At 30.5% G+C, this 18919-nt stretch overlaps 2 protein-coding genes and 1 long non-coding RNA gene across 3 annotated transcripts; all 3 read left to right on the plus strand.

Moving 5' to 3' along the window:
• Positions 1 to 1240: 1240 nt before the first annotated feature.
• Positions 1241 to 2069, plus strand: LOC121223659 (uncharacterized). Its single transcript, XR_005920953.1, has 2 exons — positions 1241 to 1496; positions 1745 to 2069. It is a non-coding gene; the product is annotated as an uncharacterized lncRNA (long non-coding RNA).
• Positions 2070 to 9190: 7121 nt separating this feature from the next.
• LOC107911614 (uncharacterized protein At5g65660) lies at positions 9191 to 10096 on the plus strand. Its single transcript, XM_016839479.2, has 2 exons — positions 9191 to 9590; positions 9724 to 10096. Exons 1-2 carry the CDS (start codon positions 9357 to 9359, stop codon positions 9889 to 9891), a joined length of 402 nt encoding a protein of 133 aa, XP_016694968.1. The 5' UTR covers positions 9191 to 9356; the 3' UTR covers positions 9892 to 10096.
• A 6272-nt stretch (positions 10097 to 16368) lies between these two features.
• Positions 16369 to 18694, plus strand: LOC107911615 (uncharacterized). Its single transcript, XM_016839480.2, has 2 exons — positions 16369 to 17105; positions 17714 to 18694. The coding sequence occupies exons 1-2, from the start codon at positions 16470 to 16472 to the stop codon at positions 18464 to 18466; spliced, it is 1389 nt and encodes a 462-aa protein (XP_016694969.1). The 5' UTR covers positions 16369 to 16469; the 3' UTR covers positions 18467 to 18694.
• Positions 18695 to 18919: the final 225 nt, after the last annotated feature.

Here is an 18919-nt window from a genome sequence, read left to right on the forward strand (position 1 = left end):
ATCACTTGAATAAATCAAAACATATGTAAAAGGCTCTCTTATCTCGAGGTAACAAAAGGTCATATCCCGTAAGTTAGGACACGACATCTCGAATCCTTGAAAATAAGCTTGCTCCTTATTTTAATTGCTATTTAAATCTCATGTGTTTTAATTTTAAAAGGAATGTTGGGTTATCTAGGTTCAAAGAGAAAGTCGAACCCCATAAGTTAGGGCACAACTTTTCGAATCTCCAAATATGAAACATTGTCTTAATTTTAAAATTTTCCTTTTTATGCATCAAGTAAAAAAAATTATGTAACACTTAAAATGGTACATATATTTAGTTTATTCGGGCATCGTATGAAAAACGGACGAATGTGTTTAAACATAGTGTATAATACAATGATAATGAAATAATATAAAGTCGCTATGTGGGTAGAATACTAAAATAATAAATAAATGAATGATATAATAATAAAATAATAATAATACACCAAATAATAACAATGGCAATAATCCTTTTAATTACTATTTTAATACTAATTAAATAATAAAGGAAAAATAAACAATATAGTAATAATAATGATAATAAATAATAATAATAAAGTGTGCAAATAAAGGAATAAATGACAATACAAATTTTAAATACAATAAAGTAAAGAAATAATAAATGAATGAATATATAAATAAATAAATAAAACAATACATAACAATATATATAAAAATCTATAAAAGGTTGAAATTAAATGAATAAAGGATTAAATTGAAATTAAAATGAAATTTAGAGCCTAAATTATAATAAAATAAATGAACAAATATAAAAAGGACTAAATTGAAATTTAAATGGAATTTAGGGGCCTAAAAAAATAAAACATAATAAAGGACCAAAATGAAATGCACAAAAAGAAATAAGGACTAAATGGGAAAATATCGCATACCCTATTAAACGCATCATTTCTTTGGCAAATCGGGGGACTAAATTGAAAACAAAACAAAATTAAATGGTGAAGTCTAAAAGGAAAAAAAGAATTAGGACCAAATTGAAAAAAAAGAAAAGCGGAAGGGCCAAAGCGGTAATTAGACCCCCTTTAAAAAAACATGCGAATCCTGCTGGGTCGGGTTGGATTGGATTTCGCGTCAAAACGACGCCGTTTTGGGGTGTTTGGGGCCTGAGTGAAATGACGTCATTTCAGCATGCCTATATAAGTTAAAAAAGTTTCAAAAAAAATCATTTTTCCTTTCATTTAAAAAAAACCTAAAAGCCTTGTTTCTTTCTCTCAACCCCCTAGACCTGGCCATCGGTGCCGCCGTGGGCCATTGCGGCCACCGGTCACCAGCGATAGAGGTCGTTGCCTCCGGTGGCCGAAAAATGCCTTTTAACATTTTTTTAAAAAAAAACCTCTTTCATAAAAAAACTTGAATCTAGCCCAATAGTTTTTGAAAATCAAAGAAAGGGGAAAATAGCGCGAAGAAACGGCTGCGATGGTTTCCGACAGTGGAAGAAGATGAACCGACAGGTGAGTTTTCCCCTTTTTTTTACTTTATGCTTTCTTTTTAAAATAATTGAGTTAAAAAAATAAAAAAAAATAAACAAGAAAGTCACCTTTGAACTTTTTCTTTTCAGTTCTTTTTTTTTATTGCTTTTTGTTTGTTTTATCTTTTTTTTTTAAACCCCCTTTTACAATCTATTTTCAGGCTTTTTTATAGCCAAATTACAATATTATTTTTTATTTTTTCTACTGTTCTTGCTCTTCTGTATTTGCAGGCGTCTTTGGAGTCAATGACAAGATGGGGGCAGTTGGCGGTGGCAGACCTCGGGCGACGAGAGAGGAACGACGGCTAGGGTTTTTTTGTTGTTTTTTTTTCTTTTCGAAAACTTAGTTTAGGTTGTGGGCCACAGGGCCATTAGGGGTTTTTTTTTTCATTTTGGGTTGTTTGTAATTAGACTTTATTATTTGGTCTTGTTTTATTATTGGGTCTTGGGCCGGACGGAATTGGGCTTTCACAGAAACCATTTAGATAAGGGAGGTATGTTGCTCTCCGGACAACAACAACAATAACAATTATATATATACAACTTATTTCTTTTCTCCTTTTTTCTAGGTATTGGTTTTCCAAATCATTAGATAGTTTTTGTTGTTTGTTTACAAAGGAATATGGAAAAAGAAAACAGTTCTTTTTAGAGGGAGTTTCGATTTGATCATGGCGGTTGCCGAGAGTGTCAGGGCAAAAATCGTTTGACTTCAATTTGGTAAACCATCCAAATAAATCAAAGACCAAGACTGATTCCACGAATGGTGATACAGAATGAAACGGATGAATGCGGAAGCGGATCGTAAAGTTTGTCATAGTCGCAAATTTGACTTAGGGCTCTAGACGTTCGGAAAGAAACTTGTATTTTTTATACAACCTAAAACACAATCAAATCCAAGTTAGATAAAACAATTAAAATAAATAAATAAGATAATTAAAATAGAATAATAAATCTACGATTATAATAAGAAGGAAGAAATTAAAGAAGATAGAACATGGTATGTATAAGTCCTAAGAAGCATTGGAAATACGAAGAATCCACAACCCTCTTCAAGTGACTTTAATTTTCCCTCCAAGAAAAAAACTTTAGCAAGAAAAAGTTTAAAGATTATCCCCGCAATCTAAAAAGATTGTCAAAAGTCTTCTAAAAGAAACTCAAGAGAAATTCTTGAAAGAAAAACTCAATAGAATTTTTTGAAAGAAAAACTCAAAGAGAATTTAATAACTCAAAAGAGAAGTTGAATAATGAATTGTGTGATTTGTGTACAATGCAAAGGCTTATATATAGGCTAGCTAAATAAATCTAAATAAAGCTCTTAAGTATACTGGAACTCTAATTTAATCTAAACAAAAAGTAGTTTTAAACAAAACTTTATTGTTAACATAAAACTCCTAAATAACTTAAAATACTAAATAATTATAAAAAATTTAGAATATAATAATAATAATATAATAAGAGCTGATAAATACAATATTGAGTTCATATTAATAAAAAATTAAGCTTAAAACTCAAACCTAATATGATACGTCTAGGCTTGTGGGATCGATTGGGGTCCTTGAAGTGAAGTGTCTAAGCTTGTTAACATTTTTCACATGAGCTTGTTATCATAGATTGAAAGTTTAGACCTACGCACAAAATTAGGCCATTCTAATTCATCATTGCTCTAGAATTCATCTTCTTGAAGCTTCAATTTTTCTTCTCGATTTTTTTTTGGTGATAAAGCCTGAATGAATAAGTTGAGTTTTATCCTTAGTTGCTTAGATTTGGATTTAGTAATTGGGCCTTGAGGGAAACTAAGCTCATTTTTATTATGGCTTTTGAATTGGACTGAGTTGCTGGTATCAAATGGTGCTAAGACTACTAAAGAAGACATTTTTTATTAAGAAAATCCTGTAGCAATCACTAATAGCAATGGCGATAGCAACATACTGACATAGAATGGGTTTAATGAAAAGAACCAACAATAGACGGTGAAAAGGACTGGAGGGCTTAATGGATTTAGCAATTTGGAAAATGGGAGTAATGGTGAGATTTTCAAGAACGAGATGAGAGATTTGGTTGAGATTTTATTTAAGCTTAACCCCATGGTTGAGGAATTTGTAATAAAGCCTTGTTGCTTTATGTACGACAGTTCCTTGTCAGTAAATCCGCCATGGTTGGAAACATAAGGCTACAAAAACTGAAACTAAAAGAAACATGTGTTGTGACTTGTGTTTTTCTTTGATTTTACTGGAACAACAAGTCAACAACTAAAGGGGACACAGAAAGAGAGCAGAAGGAAGAAGATGAATCAAAATGAAAAATAATTGTTAAATAGATGATGTGATCTATGACATCATGTTTATGTGGCATAAAGGTTATTTTGCTGACATGTGGTTTGATGATGATTAACTCATATTTTCTATTAAAATTAGACTGATTTCTAAAAAAATTGTAATGTTAAAAGGTGTCAATCCAAAACCAAAAAGCGCAAAAGCTCAAACCTAAAAACCTATAAATATTGAGGATATTTTTGATAATTATGTCACTAATTATATAAATGTATGTATTCTGCAGTTATCTATGCCACCTAAAATATTTATTTATAGTGCACCCCACCAACAATCTCATCTATTTTAAACTTGTTTGAATTTAAAAGGAAAAAAGAATTGTATTTCTTTAAAAATTTTACAATCTTTTATTGAAAAGTTGAAAAAATAATAATTTGTTTTTAAAAAAATTAGGTGTTTTTTTTTAATTTTGAAGAGATTCTCCATAAGTTCTAAAATCATGTTTTTATTTATATTTTTTAATTATTTGTTAACCTAATATAAGATAAAATAATATCACTTTGATGGTGGATGATTAAACATTAATTTGGTACAAATAAAATAGTAAGAGTAAAATCGAATAAAGATGTAAAGATTTAGTTCTAAATTTATTGTTATGTCTTATATATAAAACACTGAAATAATTTTTTAATAAGATTATTTTACTCCTTTATCTAATGTACAAAGAACATTTTATCTATTTTTTAATAAAAGAATTACAATACATTTACCTTTTACAGTTTTTTTTTTGGTGAACTACACTAATAAGGTAAAGCCCTAAACAACAACGTGATTAGCATGACTCAAACCCATGCTCACATGGGATGGTGAACACATGGGCCATACTTGGTTCTATTTTCAAATAAACGAAACGATTCAGTTTGCTAATGACCATTGGAAATGGAAAATTGAGTTAAGGAGGAGTTTGTTTGATTGGGAAAATGATCAGTGGAGAGAATTTTGTGAATCTCTTCAAGATGGTAACGTGGAGTCCCTCAAAAAACGACCAGTTATTATGGAAAGCTGCTAGATGTGGAAATGATTCCCCTAAATCTTATTGCACTGCCATCATGTCCTAAGGTCAGCTATGTGAATATATATGGGTCGACCTTGCCCCTCCAAAAATGGAAGTGTTATGGCAACTCATTCGAGGTCGAATTCCAACCAAGGAGGAGCTTGGTTTCATCGGACAGAGCTGTATGCGCTTTTTGTACCAATGATATTGGTAGATGTTCCATGGCAATATTCTTGTATTTGCAAATCTATTGTGAAGCTGATATTTGGTAGGAAAAATTGGGGTGTCAAAGCCATTTCAAGGCTTGCAAAAGCTGGTGTGGATAGAAAGGATCTTTGTATGTTTGTGCATGATCCTGGGGGCTGATTCATCATCGCTTATCAACTCAAGGAAAATGGGCTTTTATCTGTTATCTTTACCAAACCCCAGGTTAAACAATTTTCTAATTTCTATCTACTAAACATTCCAAAATTGTCTGTAGCAAGAGATGTGATTTTGCTTGATACTAGAGAAACAAGTCAGTTTCAACCATTATAAATAAAACTTAAAACTGGTCCCCTCGTGAAGACAAAACGTTTCAAACTTGAATTGTTGATGGCATTTCTTCTTCCCTAAATCATGTTGCTATCATAGGATGGGCGAATCGACTCAGGATATTTCTTACCTACTTCAATTTTTTATTATTTCAACACTACGTTCAATTCCAAGTTTCTGTCTATTTATTGCTTCCGTTCCTTGTTTGGTTCCTAATTTTGCCCTTTAACAACTTCAAGAGCCACTTGCCTATGCCTGCCTCCCTCTATCCTACTTATATTGGAGTTTGTGGTTACCCTTCCAATAATATTATCTCAAAATTCGAACTTACATTCTCCTTTTGAGAGTGTAATATATTTTAACATTATACCCAACTATTTATAATATTTTAATCATATACTAATTCAATTCAAATAATTAAAATTTTATTATTTTTACAAAATAATAAATATTACTACAATGATATTCTTATATTTATATCTTTTTATATAAAATATTACTGTAATAGAATTTAAGCCTACAACATTATAAATTTGAAAATTTTAACATAACCATTTTAACCAAAATCTGGTTTAATTATTTTCATAATTCTTTAATAATTACATTTTTATATAATATCTTTCACTCGCATAATCTAATATTTTTTTATTATCAAAATCAAGCTAGTCATCATCGGCAATAGTAATTAATCCTCTCCTCATAAGTGTTCTCCAAAGAGATAAATGATTGGCTATAAAATGTGTTTCTTTTTCGTGAGCGGGGTTCAAACCCCCAACCACACAATCTAATATTGTAAAAAAATTCTTACATCTAACATTCTTACTTTAACACATATTTGGATGCATAAATAAAAATTATGATTATGAAATTAATTTAAACTGCTAAATAGATTCACGTGACTTTCATTTGCCAACAATGTAATGTGAAATTTAGTTCTCAATGTTTACATTTTTTATTAATTTGACCCTTATTCTTTTTTTGAATTTAATTTGGCCATTAACCTTTTTAAAAAGAGTCAACTTATTTTTTTAATGAAAATGTTGATTAAAACATTAATTTTTTAACAATGTTGGTGTAGAAGTTCACGTATACTCGATGCTGATATGACATTAATTGTCTTATATACTACGTCAAAAAATAATTTAAAAATTATAAAAAAAATCAAAATGTACATAAAAGAGTTCATAAAAATTTAGCATGAAGTATATGTAGATTTTCATGTTAAAAAGCTTAACGCGTTAATCAATATTTTTGTTAAAAAAGTTGACTTTTTATTTAAATGATTGATGATCAAATTTGACTCTTTTTAAAAAAGTTAAAAGTCAAGATTAATAATATATATATATATATATATTGGGAACTAAATTTAGTATTATATATTTTTCAAATCTGAATAGATATGTGTAAAGATGAAAGACAGCATGGGGTAGTACAACAACAAAAAGTAGTCCAAATTTTAGCAATAATATTATACAAAATTCAACACTTGTAACTCTAATCTATTCTTAAACTATACCTTCCTCCCTAAACGAATACAAGACAAAATATAGTTGAGCAGATTCAGAAGTACAAAACAATGGATAAACTAAACTAAGCTTTGACACCATATTTTAAATCACAACACAGCGCTTACAGACAAATTATAACTTGGTGCCGTCCATTGTATTATAACTGATTAAAGCTGTTTTCCTTACACACTTTAAAAGCAATAAAGCAATAAAGGGCAACTCAACTTGTCTCCTACTAATTTTTGCTTCTATTTTTCCCACTTTCCCATCTTTACACAAACTTGCTTCAATATCAATTTTATATATGTTTATGATAGTTAAAAATATTTATGAAAATAGTGTTGCGGAAGCGACGATAATATTAATAACAATATTATCAGAAATATTTAGATAATTATTATGCCAACAATTATACTAAGAAAATTCCCAGTTAAATTGGAGGGGTCACAATGGTCCCGCTTAAAACCCAACAACTAGACAGAACTCACTTAGATATTTATAGCAATAATAACTAAATAAATATAACCAACATAAAGCTATTAAATAAAAGCAAACAAATAAGAAATAAAATACCAGAGTTTTAACGAGGTTCGGCCAATTTAGCTTACGTCCTCGGACACTACCAAATTAATATTTCCTCTAGAAATATTACAAAGGAGAAGATTTTGGGATGATACAACCAAAGGGGGAGGGGTTCTATATATAACAAACCAAACCCCCTCCCTTTCTATCTTTTCCTAATGTGGGATATTGCCAATATTCAACAAATAGTTCGGTTATAAATTATTTATAAGAATGAAATATTTAAATAGTGTTTTTAAGCGTCATTAACGCATTAAGCGATATCAACTTTAAAAGTACCCTCATCATGAACAAATCATCTCAGATGAAAAAACTATTTTTTAAGTGATGTTGTTACCTTATCAAATGAGATTTAAATTATACTATAAAAATACGGATAATATGAATGTTAAAATAAAATATATATAATGATTAAATATACATATCAATGATACTAATATATCAAGCATGATAGATTTAAAGTTTGAAAAAGAAGAAGATTTAGATATATTAGACCTTTTCTTCATACCAATATAAACAATATTAAAAATTGCATGTTGAGGAGCTATGCTCAACTTCTCCATCAATAGATTTAGGGTCTCCTAGAATATTATAGAACCGTAAGGAAGATTTCTCATCGAAGCAACCAATTCATAGTATTTGTACTTTAGAGGTTAGCCTATGAAACCGAGAGGTAAGTGTGTGTGATTGAATTTTTTTTTGTTTTTGTTTTTATGTTTGAAATTTATATTTTAACTGATTGTTTACGTTTATATATATAAATTATTAATTTGGGTAGAATAGAAATTTTCAATTGCAAACATTCGGGTTAAGGTAATTTATTTTAGTATTTTTCTGTGTAGTTGGTGACTAATATTTTTATGTGGATATTTTATTTAAATAAAATAAAAATAAAATTATTTACGAAAATTAGCTGTGCTAAATATTATTATGTGAAAATGTTATTGTTTTAGTATAATATGTTTCTTCAATTTTGTTTGTGCAAATATATTGAAATGGCTTCGTTGATTAGATTAATCAATCACATTGTCATGATGATTAATGTGTTGGTAAAAATAATTGCTACTTGCTATTCACGATTAGTTTATAAATTTGCATGTCATTAATATTTTAATTGTCATATTTAGTTAATATGGTAATTAGTTATGGACAGGGTGAGTCCCGCATTTTGAGAGCACGTGTCCACGCTCCAAGCTATACCAACCGAACAAATGTATTTTACTGTACTTGAATGTTACTGGATTTGAAACGACAATATTGATTAGGACATTTGAACTTAAGGCGGACTTATGAATAACCATAAGAATTGATTGTAAAAATTAAATTAAATTTATGTTTACTAGTATAAAATATAAATTACACGAATATAAAAACAATACAATCTATAAAATTTAAAATGAACCAAAATCAAAGTTTGTTAGTTTATTTTTATTCAAATTATTTTTTAAAACTAGTATTTTTATTGAAACGTACTTGAACATTAAATTAAACATTCCAACATACATGCATGTCTCCAGAGGAAAAAACCAAACATACATGATCAATTTCATCCGTGAATTGCTCTTTTTTTCTGGTGTAGCATTTTTTCCATGGGTTCATTGTTTGTGATTGTACTCCAACAATTGGACCCCATCCTATACCGTACCATGGCCGGGACAATTAGGACATTTTTCCATGCACCTTTCCACGTACACCTTAACCCTTTCATTTTATAAATATTGTATATCCTCTCCAAAACCCAAATCCCAAAAATATTCATTGTCCATACTCAGCTGTCAGCTTACCTAATTCCGCCCCTTCCATTCATACGAGAGAGAGTAGGGACAAACAACGCCACAACCACCAGCATCAGCCGCAACCGCCGCCGCAGGAAGGACAATAAGTACTATGCGATAATGGACAGTCAGGATCTTTCCCCACCATCACACATGGATGCATCTCGACCCTCCCTCGGTTTCCCTCTCGGCACTGCTCTCCTCTTAATCATCATTTTCAGCTTGAGTGGCTTCTTCTCTTGCTGCTACCACTGGGGCAAATTTAGATCCCTCCGTCGATCTTTCACCGACGCCGCCGCAGTTCCCGATGACGATATCGAAGCATCCCCCTCCAAACCTAAGCCTAACTGCATGGTAAAACTTTTCCCTCAACAACATGACAAATTTTCAAGTACTCGATTAACCTTGTTAGATAAAAAAGGGTCTTTCATAGTTTTTGACTTTCAACAATCAATTAAACATGGATTTGGGTTTTCTTGTTTTTCAGGATTTAAAGAGAAACCAGAGCGAAAGCTTGCCTGTTTTAATGCCTGGAGATGAGATTCCAAAGTTCATAGCATTGCCATGTCCATGTGAACCTCGACGAGAAGCTAAGGTTGTAATAGAAGTGCAGAAGACACCCAAATCACCTCGTTTTCCAGTTCCTTTGTATTAGCAAATTTGATTGTTGTAAATATTGAATCCCACTGTAGATTGATTGTTCAATTTGTATAGTGTTCACTGTTTACAGTTTTTCTTGCAAGTAGGTAGTTGTAAATTTATTATGCCATTTTTTTTCCTTGACTAACAGAGATCCAGCTCTGTATGTTTTCAGGATACAAATGTCTGGAAATTTAACCATCTGGGGTTAATCAGGTCCAGAATTGTCTATTCTGAATTACAATCCTTACATCGTGTTTATCGAAATTACAAACATGGTAAATGCTTTCATAAAAAAAAAAGAAAAAAAGACACAAAATAACAGCAGAAAATTGAGATCCACGTCTCTAACTAACACTTGTCAGTGAAGAATCCATGCACGTCTTAGTCCATAACTAAACAAACCTGACCCAGTTTTATATTGTAAGAAAACTTACAAGTCCTGCAAACTAAAACCGGCATGCTTTAAGTGCATCGAGTCTTTTAATTTGGTTGGTAATACCCAGTTTTCTAGACGACTTAATTACTTTTACATTATTATTTCTATAGTAACTAATGTGAATCCAAATGGAAACGGATAAGTAGCTCAGTTTAAAGAGATTGGTCTGATACAGACTTGGCTTTTCAAAAAGAAAACAAGGGAAGATTTGGATGAAGAGTAGTTTATCTTTCTTTTTATTTTTAATCTTAAAAGCTTCCATCCAAAATAGGAATTAATGTCAATTTGGGACCATTTTGGTATTTCTACTCATCCAACCTATGTAGTGGAAGCAATCATTAAAATCATATTCAGTTAATTCAGTTTTAAAATTTTAAAAACTGAAAAAAACAATGGAAGAACCGATTAAAATATGTCTCTGCCCTAGGGTTATTTGGAGGTGTGGCCACCCATGTTCTAATGTTGAAAGTAGTTTAAAATATTATTTTCCAACTTTTAAGGGGTTTTAAAAAAAATTTCTCCAACTTTTAATAACCTAAAACATATCTTATTGTTTTACCTAGGACCCAAAAATATTAAGAAACAACCTCTCTATGCGTCTACTTGTACTTGTTTGGGAGAAATGATAAAAACATGGAATATCAAACATCATGTTAAAAGAATATCGAATCTCCTCGGGATTCATGGTATCAACATCTAATAGAATATAATAACCCCCTTTTTTGAATTGTTTTTACTCTAACCCACTTCGGATGCCACAGTGTGTTTCTCTCCATATGACCTAATTTCACTATTCACAGCATTATGTATCATTTACGAGTTTCATGTTGATTTTCATTTTTCTTGCCGAGGGTTTATGTTTTCTTTTTTTTTTTAATAAAAGAAGACAATCAAATATCTTTAACTTAAAAAGATCTTACAAAAAGTTTATCAAATTTATCTTCTAAAGTTAACTTCTTAACATGAAATATAGGAAAATTAATAATTGTGAGCTCAAAATCTCCTCTTGGACATTATATTCCCCTCTCTTCGAATGAATGAGAACTTTTACCATTTGAAAGCACTTCTTAACTACAGTGTTATCGAATTACAATCCCCAAATCTATTCATAAGATATTCGATGGCTTCCAAACAATCACTCTCCTATGATCTTTTAGCCTAGCAACTTCAAGCCCGTAAAGAATAGTCTATAATTCAGCGTTGAAAATAAAACATCTACCCGATTGTTTCCTAAAGCCTTCCTTCCAACTTCCCAATGAGTTTCGTATAACTTCTCCAGCTATCTATTAATTATCAATTATACTTGTATACCCATCAGTATTAATCTTCCCAACTATGATGATTTGTTAGATCTTGAATAATGAAAATCATGGCCAGGCCATGTTTTGTCTGTTGATTGATTTGTATTAATGTAATGTTTGGCCTTTTTCTTGAATCGGTACTTTAACCTTTTCTATTCGTTGTCGTGGGAATGGAACTGGGCCATGCTCTTTTAACCTTTGTGTGATTCGAATTTTTATTTTAAAGAACCGATCGGCTAATGAAATGATATATATTCCGGCCAATCCAATCATCCGTAATTCTGAATAATAGTAATTATAATAGATTTGATGTTGGGTGCTCAAAAAAGCAGTTTGATCTGCTCCATCTTATTCAAAGTAGGGACTCTTGTAAACGTACGGATTATAAGCGTTCCATCAAGTGGGACCCATTTCTTGACCAAAATCACATGGGGACACACCCATACACCTTTTTATGGACAATTCTTAGTGGGTTTTCAATCATCTTTACTTTATCCCGCACATGTGATCTGCACTTTATCGGGATTAAATTTACAATACTAAAAATATAATTTTATTATTTAAATAATTTATATTTTTATAATTTTTAAAGAATTACAAATTTTATTATTGTTAAAAGAGATTGAAGTGTATTTTAATATTTACTAATTTAAAATTTTAAAAAATTTAAATGATAAATTTTTCATTTTAAGGGGCTAAGTACTTGCGAACTCCTTAGCTACGCCTTGAATATATACACTACTCAATATTCTTTTCTTTTTTTTTTGTTATTGTTCTTTATATCTTATTTTTTGTGAGTCAAACTAAAATTTAATGATAAAAGAATGAAGCATTAAACAAATGTTTTAAATAAAAAGATTAATTTAATTTTTTTACTTATTTTAATTATCCAAACAAAGGAAGTGTGCATCATTTTGTTTCTTCTAAAATATTTTTCTTTTTTTTATTAACTTCAAAATTTTAGACGTAAATTAAGGATTTATTAGATGCAAAAAATATGAATGTAAAATAAAAGGATTTTTTTTTCAAAAGATAAAGAAAATTTATTATTGATTGATTGTGATGTTTGAAAACAGTACTGGATTGGCCAACATAATGATTCTCAAGGTATCACTCATTTGTCGAGTAGGGAAAAACTAGAGATGAACATTTCATGGTAGACTCGAATGCATTTTTGATTAAGAAAAAGTAAAGATAGCTAAAAGTCTTCAATTAATCACTAAATTTAGGACATTAATACCTTTATCTTATCATTAAAACAGCTTTATTTCCAACACTTTTTTATATTATTTTTTTTAACTTGGTAGATTTGTTTCTCCATCACTCACATATTAATTTTGTCATGTTTATATAAAAATAGTGAATTAAATATAAACAACCTTTTAATAACAAACTTGAATCTAAAGCATCCACTCTATCAAGATGAAAAGTTGCCAAAGCTTTTAACTATTAGTCTCTATTACAATATTTATCTAAATATAAAGACTTGAGTCAGGAAAGAGTCTCCTGCACCGTAAGAATTTTTGACTGAAAGGGATCAATATGCTCTTCATAAAACCAGAAATACACCGCACAAAGTCACCAGAATCATTTTGCACAACTATTGCCCATCCCATATATCCACTATCAGAGCCATCAACATTGCATTTAAGCTTTCCCACATCCGGCCTCCACTAACAAACATTCCCTGCCTCTACCGATGTACATGTGATAGTTTGAGAGTTGTGAACCAACTTCGCTCCCAACCAACATTGCATAAATTCATCCACATGTTGCACAAGTTGATCTGTAGTCATAACCTTTGTTTCCAAATCGTCATATTCCTGTCGTGCCAAATTTCCCATAACACCTCCAAAACATGTCTCCTTCTGTCTTCTTTTTTATCAGCCAAAGTCTTATGAACAAGTTTATTAATCGACATAGCACTTGGTATAAAACCTAGTTGCTGCCACACAACAAGCGTGAAAGGACAATGTATCAAAATGTGATTGAAATCCTCATTAGCTTGACGACATCTCGGACAAAGAGGATAAATATTCACCCCACAAGTCAAAAGCTCACTAATACAAGACACAAAATCACACAATAGTCCTCATAAAAAAATTTTAATTTTTGATGGAAGAACCTCATTCCAAAAAGATTGACAAGGACTATTGACATGAAAATCTGAAATGTTGATGAACAAACGGAGAGTCACTCAACAACCCAATGATTTCTTGATCCTACTTAAATTTAGTACTCCATTTTCAATATACAAAATAACAATTACATTGCTATATTATGACTCAATATTAAATTTTAAAATATATATTCCACTTTTTTGGATAAAAATTAAAAATGAATCAAATAATTCATATTAAACTATGAGAATTGATATGGTAAAGTTAATTTAATAAAGATTATAACGTTTTGGGTTCACATGTATTTAGATTTTTTAAAATGCAAAAAATACATAAATTTTTTAAAAATAATGTTTACAACTAAATTAAAATTTAATTAGTAAGTGACGTTAATAAGCCACATTAATTTAATGAAATACATTATAAGAAAATAAATTATTATAGTTTCATATAAAGGAGGTCATCATCTAAAAAAGAATTGAAGAATGAGAACATTTAAAGGGTGGGATTCCTTGAAATTTGAAATATAACTCCTTAGATAAGTACACCGTTTGAGATAAGCTCATATTTACGTAAATAAGTAGATCTTTCTATTTCTAAATAAAATTTCAACGAACAAAAAAAAAAGAAAACCATTATTGGCAATTTGGAAAGGGATAAGACAATAAATCAAATCAAATCAAGAAAAGTTAGGTTTTTGGGTGCAAATCTTGAAGCTCACGTTGCTTTAGTGGGGCACAAGAAATCAATCAACCAAAGCTACTTGCATTAAAAGTTTGTAGTAGTGGTAGTGGAATTCCCCATAAAATGTTAGGTATGTTTGTGCATTTAAAAAAAAAATATGAATCTATTGATGAACTTTTTTTAATTTTTAAATTAGGAAATAATATGTTTTAGCATAATTGAATTTATGTTTTCTTATATCGATAATAATATCGATGTTAATCGAATTAATATTCAACCGACATAAAAAAATATCTTTTATAACAATATATTAATTTTTATATTTTATTTTACTTTCATAATGAGTTTTTAATTAGATCTTTTATGATTTCTTTATTTACAACAACTATAAATTATAAAATACTTCTTATTTTAAATTTTAGTGAAATCAATTATATTTATAAGTGAAATAAAAATAATAAATTTAAGTTAAGATATTATATCACAATAATATTTTAAACTTATATTGAAAATTTACTAATTGTATTTTACTAATGAAGACAATATTTAATGAACGGGATTATATTAATAAATTTTTATTAAAAATATAATTTAAATCTCGATATTTAATAATAATATTAACATATTATACTTTTTTTTTAAAGTTGAAAATCGTAAAAAATTGCCAAATACAGTATAAATCTCATATGTTAATGTTATTATAATAAATATACAGCAATCACCTTTCAATATGAGCTAAAATATTGACAAACAAATAGAATAGTTCAAGGGCGAAATCAAAGGGGTAGGTAACCCCGATCCCCCTAAAATAAAAATTTTCACATTTATAATTTTAAAAATTTCAAATTAATGTATAGTAAAATTAAATTTTAACCACCTCAAAAAATGAGAAAATTAATTTAATCTTTTAAAAATAATAAAGATATAAACTATTAAAATGATAAAATTTTACTTTTACTATCACCAAAATGTACACTCCCTTAAAAATTTTTTCTAGTAAAAGTTACTGTTTAAGCAAACCATTTTATTATTGATGTAGATGTGAGAAAAATAATCATATTAGTGGGAAGCTTAGTTCAACATATTTTAGGATATTATTCCCAACTTAATTTTAGCTCTTTCTACTACTTATTGTCTTATTTTGATGATAAAGTTTCTAACCACCATTTAAAACCTGTGGATTGTGTTGTCTTATCGGGATGTCTCTTTGATGTTCTTTAGCATGTCTGGCAATGTAGGATGATATTTTATTTATCTTCATGCATTTTACCATATTTATAGTTGTGTTTTTTTTCATGATTTATTAAATATGAGGAATATATAATTAATCCTCACAAAATAGTATCGGAAATTGAGAATTCATACATGATTTTCATAAAAAGAAGCTTAAATATAATATTTCAAAATTCTAAAACTTCAACTTTATTGAACTGGTACCCTTATTGTATTTTTTAAGTATGATGTGAAATTTATTTTTTAATGTTTATATTTTTTTGTTAATTTGGTCATTATTCTATTTTTGAGTTAAATTTGACCATTAATCATTCAAAGAGAGTCAGATGGTAGTCCATGTATATTTTATACTAACATGAAATTGTTTTATCAAATATTTAAAAAAATAAAATTTTAAAATTTTAAAAATTCAATAAAATTGACATAAAGTACACATAGAGTGCCATGTCTAAAAAATTAATATTTTAGTTTACATTTCCATTTAAAAATATTATCTTTTTAAAAGGTTTATGGTCAAATTGACTCGTATTAAAAGGGTGAGGGTCAAATTTATCTATAAAAAAGGAGTCAAATTGATAAAAATGTAAATACTAATGACTAAATTTGTTATTATACCTATTTTTAAAGAAAATTTGCTGAGATTATTTTTCTAGCCCATTCTAATTGGGCCTGCTAAGTTAACGTGTGTGTATAACGACACGTGCAAAGGCCAATTCATATCAACGACCTAAAATTTGAAAAAAACTTTCCCTCTCAAAAACTCCCGAACATGAGGTGATTAGACAGGAAAAACGAAAGCCTACCTAGTGTTCCTGAAATGCTAACTAGAAATTCCGTTCCTAGAACCCCACAACCCACTGCCATGCGCAGATCTGCAAGGCTTCTCAACCAAAACACTCCCTTTAAGTCAAAGGTCAATTCCAAGGACAGTACTGCTAGCTCTACAGTTAAACTTTCCAAGAAACCCATACACTCAAATCATGGTTCCACAAATCATATAAGGTCAACGCCTCAGTTGCGAAGGTCTCAAAGAACCAGCACTGTTTCAAGTGAGATATCAAGAAATTGTGCAAACTCAACGCCTGGGTTGCGAAAATCTCCAAGATTGAGCAGTGGGTCTTTGTCTAACAAGCCCGAGGGTAGCAAATTTGTCGAGACAAAGAATGATGGATCTAAGAAGAACGAGAGTATAAAGGAGGGATCGTTGGATGAAAAGGAAAGGGAAGCTTCTGTTGGATTGAAAGTGACTACAGTGGACAGGAAAGAAAGTGAAAGAAGAGAAGTTCGTGAAAGAAATGAAGTTGTTGGAGTTAAGAGAAAGAGAAAGAGGAAGCCTGACAATAGAGGGGATGCAGTTCTTCAAGGGTGGACAAGGGAGCAAGAATTGGCTCTGCAAAGAGCCTATTTTTCAGCCAAGCCAACGCCTAATTTTTGGAAGAAAGTTTCAAAGCTGGTATATTTTCCATTCCTTTGATATCTGGGTTTAAATTTCATGGATTTTTTTTTCTTATCATAATGGTATAGATTTGATGTGCTTATTTTGTGGTTTTTCAAATTCAAGCTAAAGCCTATGGATATCTATGCCGTGTTTGTCCAAGACATATGATTCAGCTTATATGTTTTATGTGTTTCCTAGTTGCTGAAAACCTGAATATTACTTAATCATTCGTGAAAATGAATATTATTAGGAACTTGGGATGTTTCTGATTTTGCTATGTCTCACACATGATTCAGCTTATAGTACCACTACCAGCCTAGTTGCAACTAGAGCTTTGAACAAGGGGGGCTTGTGGGATTAGTCATCATTGAAAACAACAATTTTTTAACAAATGAAGGAAAATTAATTATAGATTTACAGCATTAACCTTGTGAAACTAGACTAGTGAGTTATACTGCATTCAGTTTTGTTAGATGTGAATGCTGTGCATTTCGCTATTAGTTGTGTTTAGATGTGTATGACTATTCATGATTTACTCTTATGTGAAAATTTTCTGCTGTTTGTTTTGGTGTCAAATACGGCCTTGCATTTGCTCTGATCATTTAACTCGGACTCTATCTCAGGTGCCAGGAAAATCTGCCCAGGATTGCTTTGATAGAATCCATTCCAACCATTTAACTCCAACTCAGCCTGAGCCTCGATCGAGGGCAAATGTAACAAACTTGTCGCCTATCGAACATTTGTCATTCTCCGCAAGCAAATTACTAGAGTCCTCTGCAGCAAGGAATAAAAGCTCAGGCCGCGGTAAACAGAAAAGCTTTCTCGTACAGAAAAAAACAGTGAGACATTTGTTGCGAAAGCATCATCTTGTGGACGAATGTGATGAAGCGGATCTGTTCTCCATTCTTGAGCCCAACACAAGTCCAACCATGCATGGTGTACCGAAAGTTATGGTTTGTACCCCGAAAAAATTATTGGAAAAACAGGGATTTGTCCACAAGTGTCATGAGAGATCTTTGGGTCGTAAGAAGCACCATTCGAGACTTGGTAACTCAGGTACTGGAGCCCTTGTTAGTCCCCCAGTGTTGAAGCAGATTAAAAATAAGGCTTTACATGAGAAGTACATCGACCAGCTACATACCCGGGAGGCTAAGAGAAAAGCTGAACGTACGCAAGTTGAAAAAGCAGTACTTGGAAAGGAGAACAGAGGATATGTTCAAATCCAAGTAGACAAGGTTAAAGCAGCAAAAAATGTATTAGTTTCTGATGCAAGATATGTTATTAACCAGATGCAACAACTGCAGACCACTAGTGTTGACAACTCTTCGGAGTTGGATGACATTGATGATGATGACGACGATGATGTTAAGCTATAACATTTTGATTTTTATTTTGTATGATAATCTGCTATAACTAGAATGCTAATTGTGTCATATGTTGTTTAATGAACTTGTAGTTTAGCAAATTGGAACATAGTAATTTATTTCCTCATTCAAGTAATAAAATGGAGGAGGTTGATTTCAAGTTGTAAACTTTTAGGTTAATATATTTATAACCATGTAAGTCTCAGTGAGTATTGGTTTATGGATTTGATATTTGGAGAACCATGGTTTATATCCATGTTGAAATATATTAGAAATATATAAGTATCGAACATCAATAATTTTTGGATAGTGGTATTGTCTGCTCATTTGCTTTGATTTGATTCAACCATGGACCTTGTGTTAAGTAGGATCCTGGGGATCGACGAAAAGTACAATGCATGGGAACGCATGGAAATACCCGTGATGAAATTGGGTCCTACTTCAATGACAACTCTTATTTAACAG

The sequence above is a fragment of the Gossypium hirsutum genome, chromosome D11 (assembly GCF_007990345.1).
Source record: "Gossypium hirsutum isolate 1008001.06 chromosome D11, Gossypium_hirsutum_v2.1, whole genome shotgun sequence".
Classification (NCBI taxonomy): Eukaryota; Viridiplantae; Streptophyta; class Magnoliopsida; order Malvales; family Malvaceae; genus Gossypium; species Gossypium hirsutum.

Coding starts and splice junctions, on each gene's coding strand:
- LOC107911614 (XM_016839479.2), top strand. CDS start 9,357: ATGGACAGTCAGGATCTTTCCCCACCATCACACATGGATGCATCTCGA. Junction 9,591..9,723: donor AACCTAAGCCTAACTGCATG/GTAAAACTTTTC, acceptor CTTGTTTTTCAG/GATTTAAAGAGAAACCAGAG.
- LOC107911615 (XM_016839480.2), top strand. CDS start 16,470: ATGCTAACTAGAAATTCCGTTCCTAGAACCCCACAACCCACTGCCATG. Junction 17,106..17,713: donor GGAAGAAAGTTTCAAAGCTG/GTATATTTTCCA, acceptor ACTCTATCTCAG/GTGCCAGGAAAATCTGCCCA.